Consider the following 23,287-nt stretch of genomic DNA (forward strand, 5'->3'; position numbering starts at 1 on the left):
AAAAAACAATTGTGTTAAAAAAAAAAAAAAAAAAAAAAAAAAAAAAGAAAAAAAGGAAAATGTTTTGAGATTACTACAAATCTTAGATATCAGTATATTGTGTATAAAAATGTAGAGCTGATAAGTGCGTATATCATGCTACAATCATCTGCTGAGCGTGTCGGATGAAGTTGAAGTACGCCTATGTTGGTAGATGTATGGATGCTGCCTGGATGAGTTTTCAGCCTTTTTCAAACGTAAAATGTCCCAGATGTGGTGCACTATAAGGTCTATTGCCACTGTAAACATACAATAACCAAACCATGTACGTTTTTATATGACCTCTATTTTGCACTAACTTAAAAGATAGCTTGTATTTTAGCAGCCTTTACATACCAGGCAGCACCCGTGATGAGTGTATATGTATATATGTATACACATATGTATATATACATATATGTATATACATGTGTTATATTTATTATATATATATATATAATATATATATAGAATAAAATTTTAAGCTGCCGTATTAATCTAAATCTGCATCTGGAGTGCATTAATTAATATATACTTAGTATCATCATTAACAAATATAATTATCATGATTATAAAATTATCATTAATTCTCATGTCTGATTAGGTGCAGACTTGATGAAATTGAATTTTGGTTGTGATAATGAAAATTAATTTCATGAACATATCAAATGCAATTAAGAGTCTATAAGTAATTTATGTTTCTAATTTAAATTATTGCACATGATCTTTGTATATTATATGAACATTATAATTTACCTGTATTGTCTGCACCCCTTGGTATGATAACATCAGCAAATTTCTTAGTAGGAAGACAGAATTCTTCAAAGGCAGGTTTTACAAAATTCATATATTGGTTCAATACATAATCTAAGTCCCTTCCTCTTTCTTTTATATCTCTTGGTACTGTAACAATTGAAGAAATTGTACAAATATGCTACTTCAAAAAGAAAAAAACGTAATAGATGCATTATATTATCACCTCTTCTGGCTAATCTGGTATCTGAATCAGTATCCACAAATAACTTCATATGGAACAAGTCTCGTATTTTAGGGAAATAAAACACTAAAATGCCTTCGAATAAAACTACATCAGCAGGATAAATTGTTGTAATTTGATCTTTCATTCTGAAATCCATCAAAACATGATTAATATAGCATAATAACTTAAAATAATAATAGTAGAATAAAATTATCTTAAATAACACGTACAAACTATTTGTTCTATAATCATAAGCTGGTATCTCACATTTCACCCCAGCTAGTATATCTTGTAACGTTTGAAGTATTAAATCATTATCAAATGCGTCAGGGTGATCAAAATTATATTGACCTTTTTCAGCTTTAAGTTTTTCGGCTGGCGATAAATCTCGATAAAAGCTGTCTTGTGAAATACAAACTACTTGCCGCTGCATGTGATCCATATCTACCTGCCCTAATTTTTCCATTATACGTTTGCACACAGTTGACTGAAAGGGAGAAACAAAATTATATTAATCATCTCTTCTATCAAGCATATTAACCCGGGATTAGCCACCTGGGGGTCTAGCGCAGGTATATCCCGGCGACTAGACTCCCACGTGGGTAATCACGGGTTAACAATAGAACTTATAATTTTGAAGTTCAAGTGCTTTTTTATACAGGTTATGTCATATCTTATATAAAGCATATTCTGTACATATCATTTTAATAACACTAAGGTATTTTAGAAACACACGATGATATATTACTTACTTTTCCACTTGCAGTGCCCCCTGAAACTCCAATTAAAAATGGTGTTTTGCTTTCTAGACCATTTAATTTCCCATTGATACCGAAAGACATCTTTCGCGGAGTAACAATATTCATTGACATATCTGCCATTGTTACAAATTTACTCAGATCTTCCAGAATTAAATACAGAAGAAAAAACACTTAACTAACAATGCAAAAGAATCTCAATTAATGACTCGCGTGTAATACGATTAATTCCGGCAAGGATTCTGTGAAAATACAGATACACAACTTGACGTAAATCGTTAGATCCAATACGCGCGTGCGCACCTACAGGCGGTATTTAAATGTGAATGTACATATATTTATACAAACGTAAAAAAAAGACTAGAAATGACCAAATTTTTTAGGTTATTTATACAATTTATATTATTTATATTATATAATTTTCTGTTTTGTATTTAACTCGTCTAATTTAATAAATTAACATTGGATTTTCATTCTCTTTAATGGTATTACAATGAACTTCAATTCTTTTTCAATTTTTAACTATAGCCGTAAACAAATGATGTATTATTATATTATTTGTTTGAAATAATTTATGTTTCCATTATTCACATTAATAAATCATAGTTTGTTATCGTAATTTCACACTTCAATAAAAAGAGTCAATGATATCTTATATTTTTAAATTAATAACAATATAACCTAAAAATCTTTGTGTTAGATATAGTTTCTAATTGTATAATTCGAGTCGAAAACAATAAATGTTCCAATTGTTGGAGCGGAGACTAAACAAATTTTAAAATAGGTAGATATGAGAAATCAACGTCTCGGTGTCGTCGACCGATATGATAATTTACAATCTTGTTATTTTATTACCAAAATCTAATTTAATCTTATTATACGTATAATGTTGTTTAATAATACATATTAAAATATTTTACGAATGATATTTGCATCTACATTAAGGAAAATAAATATTTAAGCAACAAAGATCAAATCCAATTGTATACTTAAATGTATACTATTTTTTGTTCTTTTTTTTTGTTTACAGTATCAATCCACAAATAATTATATAACAAATGACCCCGTTTTATCTTTGAAAATAATGTGGAATAATTTTACCAAACGTTATGTTTGTACAGCAAGTTATGAGGTAACTTTTCTATGTTTTACATAGTTATTTAAATTTTCTGTTTATCTAATATTTCATTATGGAGCAAGAATTTAATAATACTCTTGATGATGATAATTTATATAAGGTATAATATAAATTACTTGATTTATATCAAATAAATGAAATAAGAATAGATCAAGGATTGAATTAAAGAAGGAATAGATTGCATATATACATATGTATGTTTATCAAAATTATTTCTTCAAAAAAGAATTCTGTTTATAGGCTGCTATAAAAGCATTACATAGTTTACAAAGCAATAGTAGTTATTTAAAATTGGCAGCAAAAAATAATACACAACAGAGTGATTTTTGCAAATTGTTTGATACAAAACAATATTTACTCAGGTAATAATTTCCTTTTTATATTATATTAAATAAAATCTTATCATATAATCAATATATTTTATTAGTTGGTATATTTTATCTATAATCAACATATGTTATCAATCTATGTAATTGATATAATTAATATTAAAACAATTTAATAATATAACATTTGCAGATCTGGTATTGCACTTGAAAAGTTAGATACTTTGTCAGTTATACATGTAGCAGGTACAAAAGGAAAAGGTTCTACTTGTGCATATACAGAATCTATTCTACGTGAACATGGTTTTAAAACAGGATTTTTTAGTTCTCCACATTTAGTTAATGTAAGAGAACGTATAAGAATAAACGGACAACCAATAAGCAAGATGCATTTTACTCATAATTTTTGGAAAATATACAAAAAACTAGAAGATGCAAAAGAATATGAATCTGATATGCCTTCATATTTCAAATTTTTAACAATTCTTATGTTTCATTTATTTTTGGATGAACACGTTGATGTTGCTATAATTGAAGTTGGAATTGGAGGTTTATATGATTGTACAAATATTGTAAGAAATCCTGTATGTGTAGGCATAACTAGTTTAGGGTTAGATCATACTTCTTTACTAGGTAATACGCTTGAAGATATAGCTTATCAGAAGTCTGGAATTTTTAAATCAAAAACTGTTGCTTTTTCTGTTCCACAATTATCTGAAGCAATGCATGTATTGGAGAAAAGAGCAATTGAAAGAAATTGTAAATTACGTATTATTCCATCTTTTGATGAATATAAATGGGAAAATCTTTCACCTATTTTACAAATAACAAATAAAGTTCAACAACAAAATGCATCTCTAGCTATTCAGATAGCTACTGAATGGATACTATCTAAAGCAAATAAAATTCCAAATGTTTTGCATAATTCTGTAAATAATGTAGTTTGTAATAAATACGAAGAAAATATTGAAATAACTGTATCTATGGATAAGATTGCAATAGGTTTAGCTTCTTGTAAATGGCCAGGTCGAATGCAAATTTTGAAAAGTAGTGTTGGTGACTTTTTTTTAGATGGTGCTCATACTATTGAAAGTATTGAGTGTTGTATTTCATGGTTTAATGACATGAGCAGTAAAGGAAAAAAATTTTTAATTTTTAATATATCTAGTGGACGAGATTCGATTAAATTATTAAGACCATTAAGATCTTTACATTTTTATAAAGCATATTTCGTACCAAATATTGCGGGAATTAAAAGTTTAGATGATGAAATGAATAGCTCATCAATAGACGAACAAAAAATAAAATGTGAAATGAATTCTAAAATATGGGGAATGAATTCGATAGTTCTGAATAATGTTTTTGAAGTTTTAGAAGATATAAAAAAGAATTTGGAACAAAAAGATGATTGTGAAAAGAATCAAATACTTGTTACAGGATCTTTACATTTAATAGGTGCAGTTCTTGCTATTATAGATCCGAATTTAACAATGAAAACGCAATTTTGATATATATCTTAAGAACTTGAAATTATATGATGTATTTATGAAATGTATAAAAACATTAAAAAAAAAGAAAAACAGATTAAAAAAACATTTTTTTATAAACAATAGAATTGTATATTTAATAACTATATTAACAATTGTATCAATTTATAATAATATAATGATAAGATATTGCATTGTTTGATAGTAATTGCAAAGTACTTATTGATATTTTTCCTTAACAATTCTTTTGTACTTTAGTATAAATATATTTTGCGTAAAACTATAAATAATTGCAAAGTTATAATAATTTGTACACATGACAAATTAGTGTTGCATACGTTTACAAATCGAATGACGCAAAAAATACGTGAGGCTAAAATAAAAACTAAAAAAAATGCTTAAAATATTTTGGTATGATAGTCTAATTCTGATTCTGCTTCTGTATCAGATAAACTTAAGGAAACGCCAGTTCTTCGTCGTAAACGATTTTCGTCAGGACTCTGAAATGTATAAAAAGAAGTTTTAGATGAAATTCTATATTTAATAAAGAAGCACCTTTCTAACTTGTAAATATTTATATTTAGTACTTGGCATCACGTAAATCATTATTTTGTAAATAGGAAAACAAAATTCTAGAAAGGCTATTACTTAAAAAAGAATAGAGATCAATACCTGATCTAAAATACCGGCAGTGGGTTCAGAAGCATAACCTACTTCTTGTGCATCTTCTTCTAGATCTGCCTCATATTCTTCTAATTCGTCAGTATCGGAATCAATTTCCAAATCAACGTATATACTTCCCCTGGATACTTTACACACCATTTGAGCCAAATCTGTAAAGGTGTATGAAGATACTGTTTGCTGATTCGCCGCTTGGTGTTTTGCTCGTAACGCCCGAGCATTTTCTCTATCTGCATTAAACCGAGGCAAAACTCCAGCTTTTAGTTGTCCTTCGAAATAAGTTTTTCCTGTAAAAAAATATGTTTATATAATAAATGTTTATATATAAATGTTTTTATGGAATATGATATTTACCATGTTGATAGCCGACGTCTTTAATTTCATCAAAGTTAGCGAATTGAAGAGTTTTATATTTATCTATTGGTGGCCTAATATATTCGCAATAATCTGAATTTTTAACTTCCTCCAACTGCCGTACACAACTCACGTAAGCCAATCTTGATTGTATATCGGGTAAATTCGGAACTTTGACGGGCGTTGCAAACGGATTCCATCGTTTCCACAACAACCACCAACCGGATAAAGAATCTCCATAATTTGTTAAATCCGTATCGTCTTGTGACCCAACATCAATGGCCAAAATATGATGCGCTCCTTGCCTCAACATTTCGTCAGCTTGAACAAAAAAAGTATAAAGCCACATATTGAAAATTTATTATAATGTATAAATTATTACATCTACGATATATATGATAAACAATACAGGTTTAAGATACCTGGCACGTTATTAACATAACACCCATCGACCAAAAGATGCCCGTCAAGAGGATCGCAAATAGGAGGAAAGACCCCCGCAATGGTCATACTGGCTCGAATGTATCTCCATAGCAAACCTGAGTTGACTTAGCTATTCAGGATTTGACAAATGCATCTTTTATCAACGGGAGTGAGCTTCATATCATTTTCAAATTTATATTACGCTTTTGAGTTACGATGAATCGTTCCGAACTTATATCAATGAAAAAAGGGACTAGTAAAATTTCCTTTATTCATTGATATGAAGTTGTTTTTAATGTCCAGGTAATTTTATAAAATTAAAGAGGAAAATCGTAAAAATATTTTTGTCTAAGAGCGTTTGTGCGTTCAACTCAAAATATGTATAGCACATATACTAATATAACATTTTAATACTGTAGTGCATGTTTATATCACATAATAACGAAGTTAGACGCACTCTTTTAATGTAACGCTCAAATTACCTGGAAGGTTATTGACGTACCCGCCGTCGAGTAGGAGATGGCCGTCAACTGGGTCACACATGGGTGGCATATAACCAGACAAAGACATCGAAGCTCGAATGTACCGCCACAGCGATCCTAAACACGACGAATTAAGTTCTTAAACATATGTTTGTATTTTACTTCGTACTTCGTATGTTCATCTATAAATTATGTAATATTCTTTTGGTGCAAGATAACTTTAAAGCTCATTGTTACCATAATTCATTAAAAAATATCTAAGGAGTTTATTTTTTATACATCTAGTTTTCAAGCGAGAAGTGATTCGACATTTGTCAACAAACGATACAGAACGGAGAGTACGTCATTATAATACAGATTATCCAGAAAGCTCACTCCCGCTGTTCAAGCTTATTTCTACGCAATGCTTTATGGTAATGCTTATTTAAATTTTAAAAAAAATGGGATTAGAAATGTATCTGTGAAGTTCTATATAAATTTCACCAAAACAGCGAGAGAGTTTCCAGTTAGTTATTTCTAAATTATTTAAATTTATACCTTAAATGTATGTTAGTAAAGGAAACTGGAAACTATCAGTGCTTTAATTAATGTTATACTATTTTCGTTTTTGTACAGACCGTGTGTATGAGTACGCATACAAGAATCAGTGATGTCTGTGGTTATTGTAAAATATGGTAACCACAAGTCTTCTATGTATGTATCACCAAATGTTGCTTGAATCGTACTGTTGAAGTCTTTTCCAGAGAACATAGATGTTACTGGATATGTTAAATCCATTATCTGTCTCCACCATTGTGTCATTTTCTATCGAAGAAAATACACGTTCATATAAACAAAAAAATAGAAATAAAAAATATGGTATGATCGATGATATTTACTCTAGACCATTCCCGGGCTTTTTGTGTTGTTGTGGTTATGTTTTTTTCCATACACCATAGAGCACCCATAAATGCTCCAATACTAACTCCGCCAACCATATCTATAGGTATACCGGCTTCGATAACTGCTTTAAGCATCCCTACATGGGCTGCACCTCTAGCACCTCCACCTCCAAGTACAAGCCCAACTGAAGTTCCAGTTAGCCAACGAGCAAGTCTACTAAAATCACTATGTATATTTGGCTCAGACATTAAAACTTTGGAATACAACTCATTCTGAAAAGAATTACAAATTATTAATGTACATTACACATAATGGAATACTAAATTAAATAGATTATAAAAATAAAACATTTGAATATTGGATTTTAATTTCTTGTATCTTACAATTCTATATTGAGATCTTCTTGTAAACATTCGTTTAGGACATTGAATATGGTGATGACTAGAAACCCAAGATCTCATATTCAACCACTGCACCGTATTCGTAGGTCGCTGTCCACTTTGTTCTTTATGTAAAAGTACTAATTCTTTCTGCGTTCTCATTACTAAACGTTCAACTTCACGTTCAGTTCTACCTATGGATGGAGGTTTATCTCCTAAACCTACAATAAGAATACAGTCAGCTTGTCGAACACATCGTTGGGTCCACAACGTGTATGTTGAATCGCATTGATATAATGAAATTCGGTGTTGATCCTCTTGTTGCGCAAGCCACGACGTTAGACGATATTCATTTGCAGGTTCCATTATGGTGCTACCTAACGTCTGTTAATTAAACAAAAATACAGATATTCTGTAAAACTTTATTACTTGTATTGTAATTAAAAAGATATTTCTTGCATTAACTACACTTACTTTTCGAACTACATCAGAAGTAAGGCGTAAGCATGGTCCAATAGCACATAGTGAATGATAAAGTTCATACGTAAATGCTGTTAATGGGACATCGTCGGATACTGGAACTATTGCAACAGTTGAAAAATTTACTTGAGCTGGTCTTGCATCAACTGTTGCAGCGGCCCGTCTATAAATACGTTTATGTAAGGTGATCAAATTAGAGAAAAGAAATTATTAAAATATTCTAGATATGTACTGTGTATCGCTATTGCCATTTTTTGCATGCGCTTGTTGCCAGGTGCCAAGAATACGATGTCCAAGTAAATTTATAAGTCTTGTAACTACTATTGGATAACGAAGTTTTATAACATTAAATAATCCTTCCGGAAGTTTTGCTAATTCAGAATCTCGTACTGCCATCACTGTTGTTGATCGTGGCGTTTGTGTAACCATTTCTACAATACCCACAAGATCACCTTTTCCATATTCTGCAACGAGTTCTTTTTTCCCATTTTTATACGTGATTACCGACCGAAGTCGACCACTTAATACAATAAATGTTGAATCTGACTCATCTCCTTGTCGATATACTGCTCTTCCACTTTCAAGAAATAACCAGTCAAGTGCAAAATCAACCTTTTGAAAAAAATAAATTAAATAATCAGCACTAGTTACTAGTGAAATAAATATTTTTAATATTTTTACCTGTCTTACGAAAGGACTAAGTCTTCGAACAACTGAGTGAGCAACGTGTAACACAACAGTTGGTTGTTCTCGCATAATAGCGAAAAATGTTGATTTACTTAAAAGTGCTATGCGACTAGAATGCTTTGCTCTAATAGTATAAAAAGAAGGTTCTCCAGTCAATACAGCTAGACCACCAACAATTTCACCTTGATGAGCACTAAACATGTGTACCTCTTGACCCATATCTCTACTTTCTGAAACGCGTTGACTGACTATCAATGAACCAGACACAACATAGACAAGTGCAACATCCTGGAGCCAAAGAAAGAAAAACTAAGAAAAAAGGAATATATATTCTTATAAATAATGAATAATAATATTATAAAAATATTAACCTTATGAGATTCTTCCTTCATCAAATATGTTCCAGCTGGTACTTCTCTGATTTGAACTTTCCCATCTCTAAGTATTGAATCATCTTCTAAACCAAGTTCTCGTACGAATGCTTCTGTTGCTATCTGCACAAGATGTGTTTCATCTAATTGTTGTTGAATTGGTTCAGTAGTAGTAGATTTCTTTTTGCTTGAATGTGAATTTCCTGTATGTATCACATCTGGTTGTGATCCTTGTTGTGACGTTATAGACGAAGAATTTGGCCAGTGAGAATCACATTCTGGTACCATATCTGCCGTGTTCTGACCTGATTGTGGACTTAAATTTTGATTTTTCCAATCAAGATTAGTTTTTGGCCTAATACGAAACAAATATTAATAACATATTTTCTATTTTGTATCATTTTTGTTAAACTTACCGTCGACTTATAACAATAGGTACACTTTGATGACTACTTAACGTAGAATCGCGATGAAATATTTCATTTTTATCATGTTCTGATGAAACAGTTGCAGATGTATTGGATTGATTTTCTATATTTTGAACTGAAAAAGTTTCTTTAGTTCTTGATCTAACTGGAGATCCAGAAAATGGACTTTGTTTTTTTTTGTGTGATCCTTGATTAACTAATTCTGCAGATAACCCAAGATATTGATGTAAAGCGGTGAAAGTGACTCTTTGGAGACGAACCATAATGACCTGGATAACTCGAACAAACGCATCAGGATGATCTTGAAAAACCTGCAAGATTTAAAAATGGCAATATTTTGTTTTAATTTATAATTTATAATTTAATTGTACCTCTTGAAATGCATTCATTGGTAACTTGACTACTATAGAATCCTCCACAGTTTTGGCTGATACCGTTTTATAGGTACTTGTATGCCCAGTAAGTACATCTGTGAAGCTAAGAAGACTAGTTACTGATTCTCCAGTTTTTACTAATTTTAACGATATTTGAGAACCATCAGGTCCTGTGATATAAACATTAACTAAGCCTTGTTGTACAATAAATAAATTTTCATCTGGATCTCCAATTTTAAATAAAGTGCTTCCAGCTGGTAAATTCATAATCTCTGTGTGTTTGCATAATTTAAGAAATACTGGTTTTTCAAAATGACCAAATACTCTGATACTTTGCAACATATATAAAGCATCAGGTGGTACTTTCTCTCCAGGACCTAAGTCTTCTTCTAGATACTCAGCAGGTGGTTCTAAAACCTTACAAAAAATTACAAAAAAAAATATAATAATAAATACATGGACTGTAAATATAAGAAATAAGAAATATAAGAATTGAAATTTATATACTTTTAATTGTAATGGTGCTGTTTCTTTTTTTAGTTGCAAAAGTCTTCGTGCAAATCTCATAACAGCCTTTCTTTTCTTTCCTTGTCCAGTTGCATGTACTTGTCCACTGATAGATTTCACTTTTCGCAACATTTTTCTTCCATAGAAGAGTACCTTGTCTCTTTTTCTGAATCTGGGTTTGCCTGTGCCTACCCCAACAAATTCTTTCACTTCTGGAAGAAATTCTTTGTTCTTCCATTTTCGAAGAATGAGTATAGATGTAATCAATAAAATCAGAAGACTCAGTACTACAACTGTAAACAGAGTCTTTGATATTTGGTATTCTGCAATTAATTTGCCAATCCATCTTGAAAATAAATAAGAACCTAAACTTTCATTACATTTATTGAATAATTCTACCACCTATAAAAAAAAATTAGTTTGTCAATAATTAATTTCATTTGATATTCATGATAATGAAATCGAGTGTTATAAAAATACTTTGTACAAATTGATCTCATATGTCAACAAATAGCTCAAGTATTTACAAAATTATGAATATGTATAACAAATACACAACCTCCATAGTGAGTATTCATTTCTTCCATCAAAGTATAGTAGAATGTCAAACAAAAACTGCGTTACAAATCCATAAGTGAAAGGCAACGAAATACGAGGTAGATGGATTAAAACAATGTTTTTGCTAGTGTAAAAAATTACTTATCTACAACGAATTAATGACCTTTGATACTTCGCTCGAGTCATCCAGCGCCATTTTAGTCACTTTACAAGTTTGCAACTTACAAGCTTACAGTTCGTTTTTTATTGTATTTCAATTCTAATTAATTTTATACAATTACTAAACATTTTAAGAAGGTCGTTTTCGCGTGTATTTGCGATAATGTTTATGTTTCGTGTAATTTCCATACTTCTAGAACCAAAATATCGATGTTAAAATTTAGTAAATCTTCGTTTTTCAAATAAAATGTATCACAAATTAATTTAAAATGTAAGAAAATAATGCGGTATTTCTAAAATATTAAACACTCTACTACTGTCTCCTACAACAGAGTGTGAGAAAAAAGAAGATTTTAGATACTTGAAAGAATTTCCCTTTATTCCGGGAGAAACATGTAAACCGTTCATTGTATAGATCTTTTATTTCTTTTGAAACAAATATACGTAATAACAATCTCGCGAGCTCAAGTAACATACCAATTTTCAGCGAACGTCGTGCAACGTTGCGCGTCACTATCGTCGAATGCTGCATCGCAAGCGTTTGAAATATACCCGCCAATATGCGTTCGACAAATGGTAGAGGTTTCCCCACTTAGTGTCTGATTCATATCTGAAAAGTTCGATAGAGCGCGCTACGGCAGAATTCTGGGCGGTTTTTGATGGACAGTCGGGTCCAGCCAGTCAGTGGTTACGGGCCGACATGTTGGAGATATTTTAGTGACCGTGCGCGGTGGGCCTAACGCGTGATTTTTCATGCGTTTTTGGTGCGTGTTCGGTAAACGAAAGGTGTTTCTTGGATTGCGACGCTACATGTGAAGTGCGAGGGTGAGACGAGCCTGCTTGTGCCTGGTTTACCCGGCCCAGCAAACATGAGCTGGGGTACAGAACTCTGGGTAAGCCTACTTGAGACTATTTCTTTCTTTGCTTTGACTCATTTGTTTCTATCATCATTGTTTCATTCTTCCGTGATACTACGCGCGTATGTATTAGACGGCAGCGGTTAATGTACACGTCGTAGAGTATCGGATGCTGATCCGTTGTTTTCGCCAACGCGTAACGAGGATACCCCCCAAAACCAGTTCACAGTGGCAAACCACTCACGAGAGTTTTGCCTTTGCGGTTGCTAGCCGCGGGCGACGTTCTTCTCTCCTTTGGTGTATCCCCTCCTTTCTCGTCATACCCGACCCGGGTCTACTCATCGTTGTGCTTCTTTGCTTCCTTTCTCATGATATCTTCGATGAATACCGGTACGACGATATGACAGTAACTTTGTCATCTTATTACACGCCTAATTTCGTTATGCTAAAACAATTTAGAATTTAAAGATTATTTTATATTCTACATATAGTGTTATAGCTACTCTACGTATTATATTTTTTTCTTAATATTATACACGTTGATCCTACGTTTTTTTATTTTTTTTCATCTTTGGAATAACATTCGTGATGTGCATTCGTCGACCATACGATCTTATCGAACTTTTTACGTTGAATGCTCCGAACGATTCAGCCAGCTACAAACGTGATGTGTGTGCGTGTGTGAACTTGCAGTGACTTTAGCAAGTGCACCCGTCATTGCGTCGAGATTGCTTATTTTACGATTTGACGGGATTTATTAAGTGATTAGTAATTACTATGGAGTAGTCGCTTTGAGAATGATCGTTTTTTATTGCCGGTGCGACCTTACCTGTCTGCTTATCTCTTTGTTCTGTTTTTACGAAAAAAGAAAAAAAAAAAAAAGTTCACGCGCATTTACGTTTGCGTGCACGGGAATCGAGAATTATGCCATTGGGGTTCGTCATCTTCTTTACTTTCTGTTCCCTATAAATAATTCATTAACACATTCCAAGTCGCTGTTTTTTGTTTTTCGCGATCTCTCGCTCGTACAGGTTCGAAGATCAATGCATTACTCGTTTACTCGGTGTTCGCTTCAACAGTGACTGGAAATAACGTACTTGATAAAGGTACGATTCGGACATTATTACTTGCGTTAATATTATATTATTTAAACACGACTGACAGTTGCGAGTAATTACAAGTCAATCTGTTTAAATCTATGAAAATGTCGATGCGCATGCGCAAAGTAACGGTCACTTTGGATACACATTATTGCTATTTCCAATGTACGATGCACGTACATTACAAGCTTCGGATGATCACTTTACTTTTGAGGGTTATGTACAATCTGCAAAATTATTGTAATTCTCGTTTTGGTGCACGATTGCGTCAAGATTAGTCATTAATTCGATAACTCGTTTGAATACGAAAGCGTATTCGATTCTATCTGTTATTACATATTATAATTCATTGATGTTCTACTCGTATTCCCTCGTGAATCGTGATACAGGACGCGTTTGCGTTCAACCGCTAACGGCCGCTCGCGAGCATATGTACACGTATGACACGGGCGTGCCTCGCCATGCTCTTGACAGAGAAAGGGAGACCATGCACAGAGTTTTGCTTCGAAAATTACCAACTGAAATATCGTTTCGTTCCTTTTAGTCGCGTGTACGATAATTTATCAATTAAATAACATTAACGAATCGACAAGATACAAATTGTTGGTTAGCGTTATATTATTAAAAGATCAGAGTTGATAGAAAATTAAGAGCACTATCCATATAATTATTTCTTGAATATTTTTCTATATAATATTTTTTGAAAACTCATTGCCTGGAATCTAAAAAATTATTCCATGCATCAGTATATGCAATATACACACAATACATAAACATTATGGTCGCATGCTCTCTTTCGCAATTTTTTTATTTCTTACGTTTGTGAAAATTTATCAAACTTATTTTATTGTCGTGTGAAATAATTCTTGTAATTTACAGAATCTATATCAATATCTATAATCAATCATACTAGTTCGATTATGCAATACACACAACTGATACAGAATTGAAATATAGATAGTACACTTGTTAAGTACCAGTTTAAATTGATTTTGTTAGAAGTTGTTGTACTGATAATGAAGTCGATTAATTATAGAATTAAAATAACAATTGATCGGTTTGTAGATTTATCAAACTCAATTTACGCAAGTTTCTTCCACGCTATTGACTTAACGATAAAAATTTCATTTTTCAAGAAACTTGTGGATCGACGACGTGTCCTTAAATTTCCTGTAACTATGGCTATTAAATATTTGCTTTAGTTAAGAGCAAAAGAGTTCTTGCTTTCGAGTCTAATCTGAAGATGACTAATTGAGATAATCGTTTTCCAAGCTACGTATACATGTACTCGTACACTGACCATAATATTGTCGTTCCTTTGATCGTATTTGCGCTAAAGTGCAATAAATGCAAGTTCTTATCGGGCTCGTACGTATGAGAAAACAATTAATCGTGTAACGTCGATTTATTGCAAGCGAAACACGAACATAGTATTTGTATATTGTGTATACGAACATAATATTGTGTATATTGTGTATACTGACGCATGGAATAATTTTTTAGACTCTAGACAATGAATTCTCAAGAAATACTCTGAGAGAGAAAATGTCGCTCTTAATTTTGTATCAACTTTAATATAATTTTATTTCAAATTACACGAAGATAATGAAGTAATGAGCCTTGGTTGCTTGAAGAATCTTATAACACGATCTAGCACATTGGAATGTCTTTATTATTTGTATTTATATGATAACAAGTATCGTAATTTTGTGAGTTTATTTTGCAAGTCTCAAATAGCATCACGCTTTCTACTTTGTGTCAATAAATACATTCTTTGCTATTTTGACATTGTTTTTAATCACTTACTAGATGTTGTGATTTGAAAAAAAGGTTTTCCCTGTTCTATTTGATATTCAGTTAATAGCTACATAAATGAATGTTGCTGAAGAAAAAAAAGAAGAAAATGTTCATCAAGTTACTTTATTCAGATATTGCGAAGAACTTTTAGAATAGACCTTCAAGTCAGAAGCAATAAGACAATTAAATTCAAACAAAGCAGGTAGGAGACTTCTTTCATATTCTTCCTGATAACCTACACGACTGCTTTGCATTGGAAAAATGGAGGTGAGACAGACGTAGGCGAGGAAAGCACGAAGGTTACGAGCGCTCGACTAACTTTCTCTAACACGACGAAATCAGGAATCGTTTTTCTGTACGCGCTACGAGGCATTGTCTCCTCCGCATGTTGAATTACAATCTCGCAGCGAAGTGACGCAGTCGAAGAAAAAAAAACTGTCACTAAATTCTCATTTTATCCGAGTTTCATTGATTGATATACCTGTTTGAATTTTCTAAAACGAACGAAAGGAAACGTTTGGCTTCGTCGATTTCGTTTCGACCGGCCACGACATAATTGCTCTCGCGTGTTTTCCTTTTCGTCGATCATTTACTTGCTCGTTGAGCAATAATCGAGGAAGGAATAAAATCTCGCGTGAATACCGCGAGAGCAATCGATTTCAAAGAACGCGAGCGACTCTATCCGTGTTCTCGATTCACTTACTCGAGCACAACTGACTTTTTTCCTCGAGCCTGTCGTTGTTTCTATTCCGCGGAGAAAACGTTCTTTCTTTCCCTTCGTTTGTCAAATGTTCGATTCGATAACGTCAGTTTTGCTAGCTGTAGTGCTCGGTGAGTTGTTTTCGCCAGTTGTTAGTAACAAATAAATAAAAGGAATTGTTCATTCTTTTTTTTTCCAGAAAGAACGAAAAGAAATAAAATCGTCGTTGATGGTACAGTAGAATACATTCGATGATTAAATCGAACCTTTATCAAATTCTATCCGAACAAGCGACGACTTCTTTCTTTTCTTCTATTTTATCGATACACTCCGCAAATTGTCTGTTCGAAGGAACTTTTCTTTCCTTCTATTTCGAAATCGTATAGAGAAACGTAAACACGAGACTCGACATTCTTTGTTCGTGTCTCACTGACGTGGAGGTAAGGTCAGGTTCCCTTTTCTCTGTTCGGAGCTGGAGTAATGCCTAAAAAGGCACCAACCATCTCGGTGACGATAAGGCAGACGCTCGAGGTCGATGTTACGTGTATCGAGGATCGATACTTACCGACGAAAAACGGTTTCGGTCGAGAGGCATTTTCAAAGGGGAAAGAGCCGGTAAGCAAACGGGGACAAAATTTTCGAACGTTACGGGCAAGGTAGGAAGGTGAAAACTTCACAGGCAATTTGTCAGCTGGCCGGTTAATTGAGCGTAAATCGTTTAACAACGTGGAACGAAAAACTCAGAACGAAAGACTCAAATTTTACAAATATTCTTTCGAACTTATTGAAAACTGTTCGAACGTGGACCTTATATGTGAATTTCCAGTGAAATTTTTGAGTCACTTAGCAGTCACTTTGAGGATTTCTTAGAAGAGATAATGAAGATATCTGAGATAATGGAATTATCGACTCTTAAGTTTACTGAAATGACGAATTTATCAAAAGTGACGTTCCCAATTTTTCGTTTTTACAACTTACAACGTAACACATATTTTTTTTTAATACCAGATTTCTAACTTATTAAGATGTGATCGCGGACCATAACGAGTGACCAAACCGCATACAATAATTCGTCTACTTTTTGAATTCATCGGTATATCACTGGATAGAAATTACTGACAAGTAATAAATCTATTATTTCTTTTTGCCTGAGTTATATTTCAATATACTTAAAACTGAAAAGATACTGCAATTTTGGACGAAATATTCTCGACGTGCGTGGCACGTCATTCCAACGCAAGATGGTTAATTGTGATTAATTTATATTTCAGAATTAGCTGAATTCAAAACAGATATACATATATGCGTATACTACCAATCAATTAGTATCTCTCTTAGAACAAGGATTCGCGAAAACTTGACCTGACACACGAGTTAGAAAATTCTCAATGCACGCGGTGAAAGCTAAGATTTATCGAAGCGAGTTCAGTTGAAATTGTGAACAGTGAATACGATGAAACGACGACGTGTAATTTTATATTTGTAGCATAATTAATAAAATCATCATTTCTCCATATGCGACTTGCTCTTTTACCGGTTATCATTCTTATCTGACTTGCTCTTATTGTCTACCGGTCGTGTGTTTCTTCTCTTACAAACCACTCTCCGTTATCTCCTTTCAACAGATAGTCACTGCTGAGGTGATTCGTCCTTCCTTGCAATTTTTTTCTTTGGATGTTTTCCAATCTTCCAATCTCGAACTCTCTTTTACCGAGGAATCAAGATTATTGTAAGTTCGCCGTACGACTCGGTTTGATCGGTCGAGAGGAGCATTCTCGAGAATAGAAACAGGGGCAATGATTTACACGCGGTGTGATTGTTCATTTTCGCGGTATTTGTCGACGCGTATCAATAAATACGCGTTGTCTGATTGTATTAGCCTTATCGAGATGCACAATAGCAGAGAATAACAACACGTTTACATCGACGTTAAGTGTTGTAAGAGGATCTGAAATGATAACGATCGATGGTACATCGATCTGCAAGTAAATGAAGCGAAATTCCTGAGTTTAGTTTGTAGATGTAAGCCTCTTGCGAATCACCGAAAGAAGAGAGACTCGACGTTAGAATATTTCGAAATTAACAATCGAAGCAACTTTTATCGCGAATTTCTCGAGTGTGATAAGCAGAAATGTTTCGAAAGCGTTTGGAAAATTATCGGCGGCGTGCAGATAAGAAGAGAAGCCCTTCGTTGATGTGCGAGGTCACTTCGGCCGCCTTATGGTGTACAATAGAATCCATGAATTCGAAATTTTAAGTGGCGCGGTGTCTGGAACTTGCGGTTCCCACGTCTCATGGACGCAACAACCGGTAGCTAGCCTCGAGCATGGACGAAGGAAGATGTTTGCATGATTACATGCTTTGTGTCTCACCCCGTGGCCAGGAATTCTCATAAGACTGAAAGATTCGTGAAATCGTTCTACGAGCGATCTTTCTGGCCGCGATCACGCGCCGTTTACTTTAATTTCAGCGTTTTATTATGCTGATAGAACTGATTAACTGCATAGTGCATCTTACAATTGGATGAAAGTTCGAATCGTTTGTAAGAGCCGATCGAATCATTTTGTCTTTCGTTGTATTACAATTTGAGACATCCGACGATTTCTTTTCATCGTTTTCATCGTTCATTTCGACTCGTTTATATTCTTTAACCATTTTACCGCCGTTTTATTACATTCTCACGTCGCTTCTTTCGATTCGTCTACTGCTATGTACTCCGATCATTCCGAGAAAGGTATTTTCATATTTCCTTGGTAATGAAAGTGTGTGACACCTTTCCTAGCGTTTATTATTACACTTGCAAATTTTGCAAATTCCATCAAACAAATATTCGATATGCAACTCCATATCGTTTGTATTTTCATTTCTTACGGTCCAATTAAATCTTGTAAGAAATTCCTCTCGAGTTGAAGATCGCAAGCGTGCATTTTTTTTTTTTTTTTTTTTTTTTTTTTTTTTTTCATGGAAAGAAGAAAGAGAGCCTCTTCGTTCGTTCCGGTGTGCAACGTTCCGTGCGATCGCGCGTCGCTCGTTATCCGATTCACCGGTTCTCGTCCATAGAATTTCGAATTAATATCGTGACGGGATTCAGGTTCGGGAGAGTCAGGCTCGAACGGGTCTCGCGGAACTCGCAAAGGTGGGGAACAGTTGCGCGGTGGCGGAGAAAAATCTTCGGGACTCTGAACGGGGCTACTCGCCTCCCGGGGAGGCGCTCCTTCCTCTTTCCTTAAGCAGCCGTGTCCCTTTTGCAGCCGGTTTTCGCCGTGGCGTTGCTGCGTGCGTTTCTTTTGCGGCAGAACACGCGTGTCGAGATCGCTCGGCAACGGGGCAACTTGCAATTTTTTCCCATACCTATCCCGAAAGTCCATCCTCTCTAACTCTTAAATATTTATTATTTGTACACCTTTTTTTTTTTTACTTTAATTTAGTTCTTTCGCGAGTCACGATTCTCTGTTGCATTTTCCTAATAAGTTTGGCTTTCTCTCATTAGACGAACCAAGCAGTTGTACAATTAATTAACTCTTTAAAATATCTAGTCACAGTCATGCTGGCTCCAATTCAACAGACTTGAAAAAGTTTACATTGCAATGTAATTTTAATCACCAAACAGGAACTGTTGCGTGATGTATCAATTTTTTTCTTTTTAACGAGATGTCGCAGCAACGTTTGTTTAAATTGTTATTTAAAAAAAAAAAAAAAAAAACGGAAGTAAAAAATTCACTCGCTACGTCGGTAACATTCAACAGAAAAAACTCTGGTGTGTTCTCGAGTTTGAAACAAACTTTGAACTTCAATTTTTCGTTCTCTTCGAACGGTGTAGCGAGCAAATAGACGAAAGGCAATAATTGAGAGGGAAGACAAATAAGAAAGTAGAAAAGAAAGTTGATCGTATATTCAATCGATTTCTTGCCAAAAATCTCACCCGTTATTCTTGTCCGCGTGTCTTGAACGTTTCTCTCTGAGAGCCAGCACGCACGATGATGTGCGTGTGCGTGGACCGAGAGGGAAAGAGTGTGCTTGCGAACTTGCCCCACCCACGCATTGCGCCAAATCTCTATAAATATCGTAGAGACGAGAGAGTACGTTTACGCGCGTGCAAGTCGCGCAGCGCACGATAGGGGAGAGACTTAGACGTTCGTGGGTGTGGACTTCTAAAAATGATACCTACTTCTCAGTGTTTCCACGCCAACGAATTAAACGTCCGTTCGATTAGATCTCTTAGGTACGGTGCTGTTAATTTATTAAACGATTTGCCTAGCGGTGGCAAAATACGTTTCTTTGTCATTGAAAGAGAAATTTCAATGGATTTTCCATATGGGATATCAGGTTAGATCGATTTAGTATTTCTCGATAGTGTTGATGTGTACTATATAACATACAAATGAGCATTTAATTGACCTGCTAATTTGTCTCAGGAGGAGGGGATCGTCCTCATCGGATCCGATGAATCCCACATTTTTTTAAAAATCCTTCGAAACTATTTCCTATTAATCGATCATTGACGTTCTTCTTGCTGGATTTCGCTCGTCTATCGGAGATGAAATACGGCGGAGCTATCCTCGGAGTTAATTTATGCAGACCATGGGTTTCGCCGCGGGTTCCCTCGCTTCAGTTTGAGAATCAATAATCCAGTCTCTAAATGAAATTCTACGACAAAGAAGGGCCAGGTTTTTCTCATTAGGCTGTCAGCCAGCCAGGAGTGGACCCCGGGATTGTCGTTCTCCAGGTATACCTACTCGAGACGCAGCATGTCGGAGAGAATTGTATATATCGTCGATTAAAGCTGACGTCGTACGGTCTCTCCTTCATGGGTCGATCGATAAACGTAAAACTAAGCTGCGCCTCTCTTTGCGCCGCTAAGAAATACAGACGGATTATTGTACTATCGAGTTATTATTTTTACGGCCTGACGCAGACAAGGAAACGACGTCGTTTACCACGCAATTTCGTGCCGGTGACGATCTGCGACGAGATTTGTACTTGTAAATTTTTATACGAGAACAAAACTAGAACTGTACGTACGTATAACTCGTATTTATTTAGATTTTGTCACAAATTTTTTTTAAGTACGTCTAGTGATATATCTATGAATTTTGAACTATCGGACATTATTGTACCTATATAAATACGTAAAAATTCGCGTTTGACAATGTATTTGAATGTTTCAAAGTACGTACTCCGATTACCAGTCAGAGAAAGTATCACCGGTGCAAAAATTGAAAACATATTCCTAGTAAGATACCTAGTGGTAGAGGTTTTCAAATTAAATTAAGTGTCGTTTTTTTTTTTTTTTTGGCTCTTTAAAGGAAATTAAAGAAAAAACGATCGATGTAGAAGGCTCTCGATTGGCATGTCGATTTTTAATCGTTTTTCTCATGCAGCTGCGACTGTATCAATCGTTCGTTCCCCTGAGGCGCATGCATTTTCTCGGAATGGTGTTGCAACGATCCTGGTAGATTCTTAGCATTTCCAAACGAGCAAGAATACATTATTGCTCGTCAGTGTTTCGCAACAGCGTAATCGGGACACTTAGCCTCACGTCAGTTGGGAAACGGGTATTCCATTGAAACGAATTTGATAGGAAGACGCGATAATCCTAATTAGAATTACAGGCTGGCGCGTGACAACTGAAACACAGCTAGTAACAGCCTTACGAGCGGTTCACCTTCAGCTTTGAGATTGCGATATTCGGTGATATTGAAAACAGGGATAGATGTTCAACCTACGCCGCGAGCCTTCGATCGACTTCGGGAAGAGACACGCAAGACACGATTCTTCGATTTTCGCGAAACGTGAACTTCGACATTTAACGTTTCAAGGATCTCGAACGACATAGGTGGCCGAGAGTCACGAAAATCGATGGCGAAACGTGCCCAAATCGGATGTTGCTTCGCACGATCGTTCATGGTTGTGGCCCGTTACACAAGCCAGGGATTCGATTCGTTCGATTCCTTTACCGTACGTCACGCAGTTTTGTCGTCCCTCTTTTGCCTCGTTGTGCATGCATGTAACGCGTTCTTGCGCGAGCAGAGGCAAATGTCCGATTTTCGATTGTAACGAGCGGAAAATGTGTCCGTTGCTTGCTCGATCCATGTGCGCGTGAAAACTCCGTGAAACCTTCCCGATATAGCGCGAGCAGCGAGTGTAGACTTGCGACATTAGTTTCTAACTTTAGTGCATAATTATAGTGCATTGCATTCCATCTTGTATATTAGCTTGTAGCGTGTTGGTTGGTTAAGATGATGGACCGAGTTACGATCGTATAGAACTCGATTAGTTATTGAGTTCTTGCTTGATACCAGATAGGTTCAATGTGGGACTATAAGGTAAAATAGAAGTGATAGATCTGGATTAAACTAAATTTTTGACAGAACGAAAAAATGGTGAATTGATATTATTTATCTTTATATAAATTAAATATAAATATATATATAATATAAATATAAATATATATATAATATAAATATAAATATATATATAATATAAATATAAATATATAAATTAAATATTGTTATATTTATCTTTTTTTTTTTGCCTGTCATCATCAGTAATTTGGTATCTTAGGATCTTTATATGTCATGATAAGATCTCTTCTATATCGTTTCAGTCTTTTAGAATCTTGTTTTCTTCAGAAATGGTTGAATTAGTGGATTTTTTATGACAATCTACTTTGGTACAGTGTCTTTTTGATATGTATTTGTGATGAGTGCAATACTAAAGTGTCTTTGATGCATACCATTATTTAGAATATTTTGGATTACCCTTAGCATAACTGTATTGGATTTGGAGTAAATCCAGATTTCTCTTATTATTTTTTTATAAATAACTGTTTTACTTTCCAATACAGTTTACTTTACATTAGCATATTTTCGAATATTTTTGAATCTTAAGTTTTACTTTCCAGTTTACTTTACATTACCATATTTTCGAATATTTTTGAATCTTAAGTCTATCTGCATCCATTTTGCTGATATATGTTCTCTCCAATAGAGTCCAAGTGAAGTTCTAAATACTGTAGTGATTTTGCTTTGAGAATTGCATTATAATAAATGGCAATTTATTGTCATTAAATGACAATTGGAAAACATTGCTCTTTTCTTAATCCTTTGGGTGTTCAGCCTGTACTAAAGTATATATTATACAGATAGTTTTATAGTCAATAATAAAGTAGAAACTTACTAGAGATTCAAAGAGGATAACATATTGAATAAATATATCAAAAAGTACATGTTTAAAGATGAATGTATTCTTAATTTGTTATATGCTCCTCATTAGGTATTAATAATTTTAAGCACCCAAAGGGTTTAAAAAAAATCTTGTATGAATTGACTTGATTTCAACGATTTTGATTTCCCATTTGG

At 34.1% G+C, this 23,287-nt stretch overlaps 3 protein-coding genes and 2 long non-coding RNA genes across 13 annotated transcripts in view; 3 read left to right on the top strand and 2 right to left on the bottom strand.

The window, feature by feature from the left end:
• LOC122535616 (uridine-cytidine kinase) overlaps positions 1 to 2,045 on the bottom strand; it is a 3,155-nt gene extending 1,110 nt beyond the window's left edge. The window contains exons 1-5 of one of the 2 annotated variants that reach the window (XM_043667307.1): positions 1,750 to 2,042; positions 1,228 to 1,484; positions 998 to 1,143; positions 775 to 921; positions 45 to 278 (exon numbers count right to left, since the gene is read on the bottom strand). In XM_043667307.1, the coding sequence (XP_043523242.1) occupies positions 145 to 278; positions 775 to 921; positions 998 to 1,143; positions 1,228 to 1,484; positions 1,750 to 1,878 (813 nt within the window). In that variant the 5' untranslated portion in view covers positions 1,879 to 2,042 and the 3' untranslated portion in view covers positions 45 to 144. Of the gene's footprint in view, positions 1 to 44; positions 279 to 774; positions 922 to 997; positions 1,144 to 1,227; positions 1,485 to 1,749 lie in introns of both variants that reach the window. The other variant, XM_043667308.1, reaches the window with a different exon arrangement.
• A 336-nt stretch (positions 2,046 to 2,381) lies between these two features.
• On the top strand, positions 2,382 to 4,826 carry LOC122535615 (folylpolyglutamate synthase, mitochondrial). Of its 2 annotated transcripts, XM_043667304.1 has the most exons (4): positions 2,382 to 2,539; positions 2,786 to 2,887; positions 3,134 to 3,255; positions 3,413 to 4,826. In XM_043667304.1, the coding sequence occupies exons 2-4, from the start codon at positions 2,840 to 2,842 to the stop codon at positions 4,725 to 4,727; spliced, it is 1,485 nt and encodes a 494-aa protein (XP_043523239.1). In that variant the 5' UTR covers positions 2,382 to 2,539; positions 2,786 to 2,839; the 3' UTR covers positions 4,728 to 4,826. The 2 variants fall into 2 exon arrangements, with proteins under 2 accessions (XP_043523239.1, XP_043523241.1); XM_043667306.1 differs by lacking the exon at positions 2,382 to 2,539 and having other exon boundaries at positions 2,850 to 2,993.
• Positions 4,815 to 11,531, bottom strand: LOC122535611 (neuropathy target esterase sws). 6 transcript variants are annotated; one of them, XM_043667295.1, is made up of 15 exons: positions 11,315 to 11,530; positions 10,756 to 11,157; positions 10,246 to 10,665; positions 9,863 to 10,185; positions 9,447 to 9,801; positions 9,070 to 9,363; positions 8,621 to 9,000; positions 8,383 to 8,551; positions 7,912 to 8,292; positions 7,525 to 7,800; positions 7,264 to 7,450; positions 6,647 to 6,763; positions 5,742 to 6,062; positions 5,379 to 5,674; positions 4,815 to 5,206 (listed from the first exon to the last, which is right to left on the bottom strand). In XM_043667295.1, the coding sequence occupies exons 1-15, from the start codon at positions 11,318 to 11,320 to the stop codon at positions 5,105 to 5,107; spliced, it is 4,029 nt and encodes a 1,342-aa protein (XP_043523230.1). In that variant the 5' UTR covers positions 11,321 to 11,530; the 3' UTR covers positions 4,815 to 5,104. The 6 variants fall into 6 exon arrangements, with proteins under 6 accessions (XP_043523230.1, XP_043523229.1, XP_043523228.1 ...); XM_043667294.1 differs by lacking the exon at positions 6,647 to 6,763 and adding an exon at positions 6,164 to 6,280 and having other exon boundaries at positions 9,070 to 9,384; XM_043667293.1 differs by having other exon boundaries at positions 9,070 to 9,384.
• On the top strand, positions 5,149 to 5,699 carry LOC122535619. Its single transcript, XR_006308222.1, has 2 exons — positions 5,149 to 5,272; positions 5,343 to 5,699. It is a non-coding gene; the product is annotated as an uncharacterized LOC122535619 (long non-coding RNA).
• On the top strand, positions 5,900 to 7,078 carry LOC122535618. 2 transcript variants are annotated; one of them, XR_006308221.1, is made up of 3 exons: positions 5,900 to 6,076; positions 6,153 to 6,467; positions 6,584 to 7,078. It is a non-coding gene; the product is annotated as an uncharacterized LOC122535618 (long non-coding RNA). The 2 variants fall into 2 exon arrangements; XR_006308220.1 differs by having other exon boundaries at positions 6,153 to 7,078.
• Positions 11,532 to 23,287: the final 11,756 nt, after the last annotated feature.

Source organism: Frieseomelitta varia, unplaced genomic scaffold (assembly GCF_011392965.1).
Source record: "Frieseomelitta varia isolate USP_RPSP 00005682 unplaced genomic scaffold, Fvar_1.2 scaffold_742, whole genome shotgun sequence".
NCBI classification, from domain to species: Eukaryota; Metazoa; Arthropoda; class Insecta; order Hymenoptera; family Apidae; genus Frieseomelitta; species Frieseomelitta varia.

What these genes read in the sequence shown, in the direction of transcription:
- LOC122535615 (XM_043667304.1), top strand. Translation starts at nt 2,840, where the DNA reads ATGTGGAATAATTTTACCAAACGTTATGTTTGTACAGCAAGTTATGAG. An exon ending in TTTGTACAGCAAGTTATGAG is followed by an intron (nt 2,888 to 3,133) that starts GTAACTTTTCTA and finishes TTCTGTTTATAG; the next exon opens with GCTGCTATAAAAGCATTACA. An exon ending in ACAAAACAATATTTACTCAG is followed by an intron (nt 3,256 to 3,412) that starts GTAATAATTTCC and finishes TAACATTTGCAG; the next exon opens with ATCTGGTATTGCACTTGAAA.
- LOC122535611 (XM_043667294.1), bottom strand. An exon ending in AAGCCCGGGAATGGTCTAGA is followed by an intron (nt 7,451 to 7,524) that starts GTAAATATCATC and finishes TTTCTTCGATAG; the next exon opens with AAAATGACACAATGGTGGAG. An exon ending in TATGCGTACTCATACACACG is followed by an intron (nt 6,281 to 7,263) that starts GTCTGTACAAAA and finishes AAGTCAACTCAG; the next exon opens with GTTTGCTATGGAGATACATT.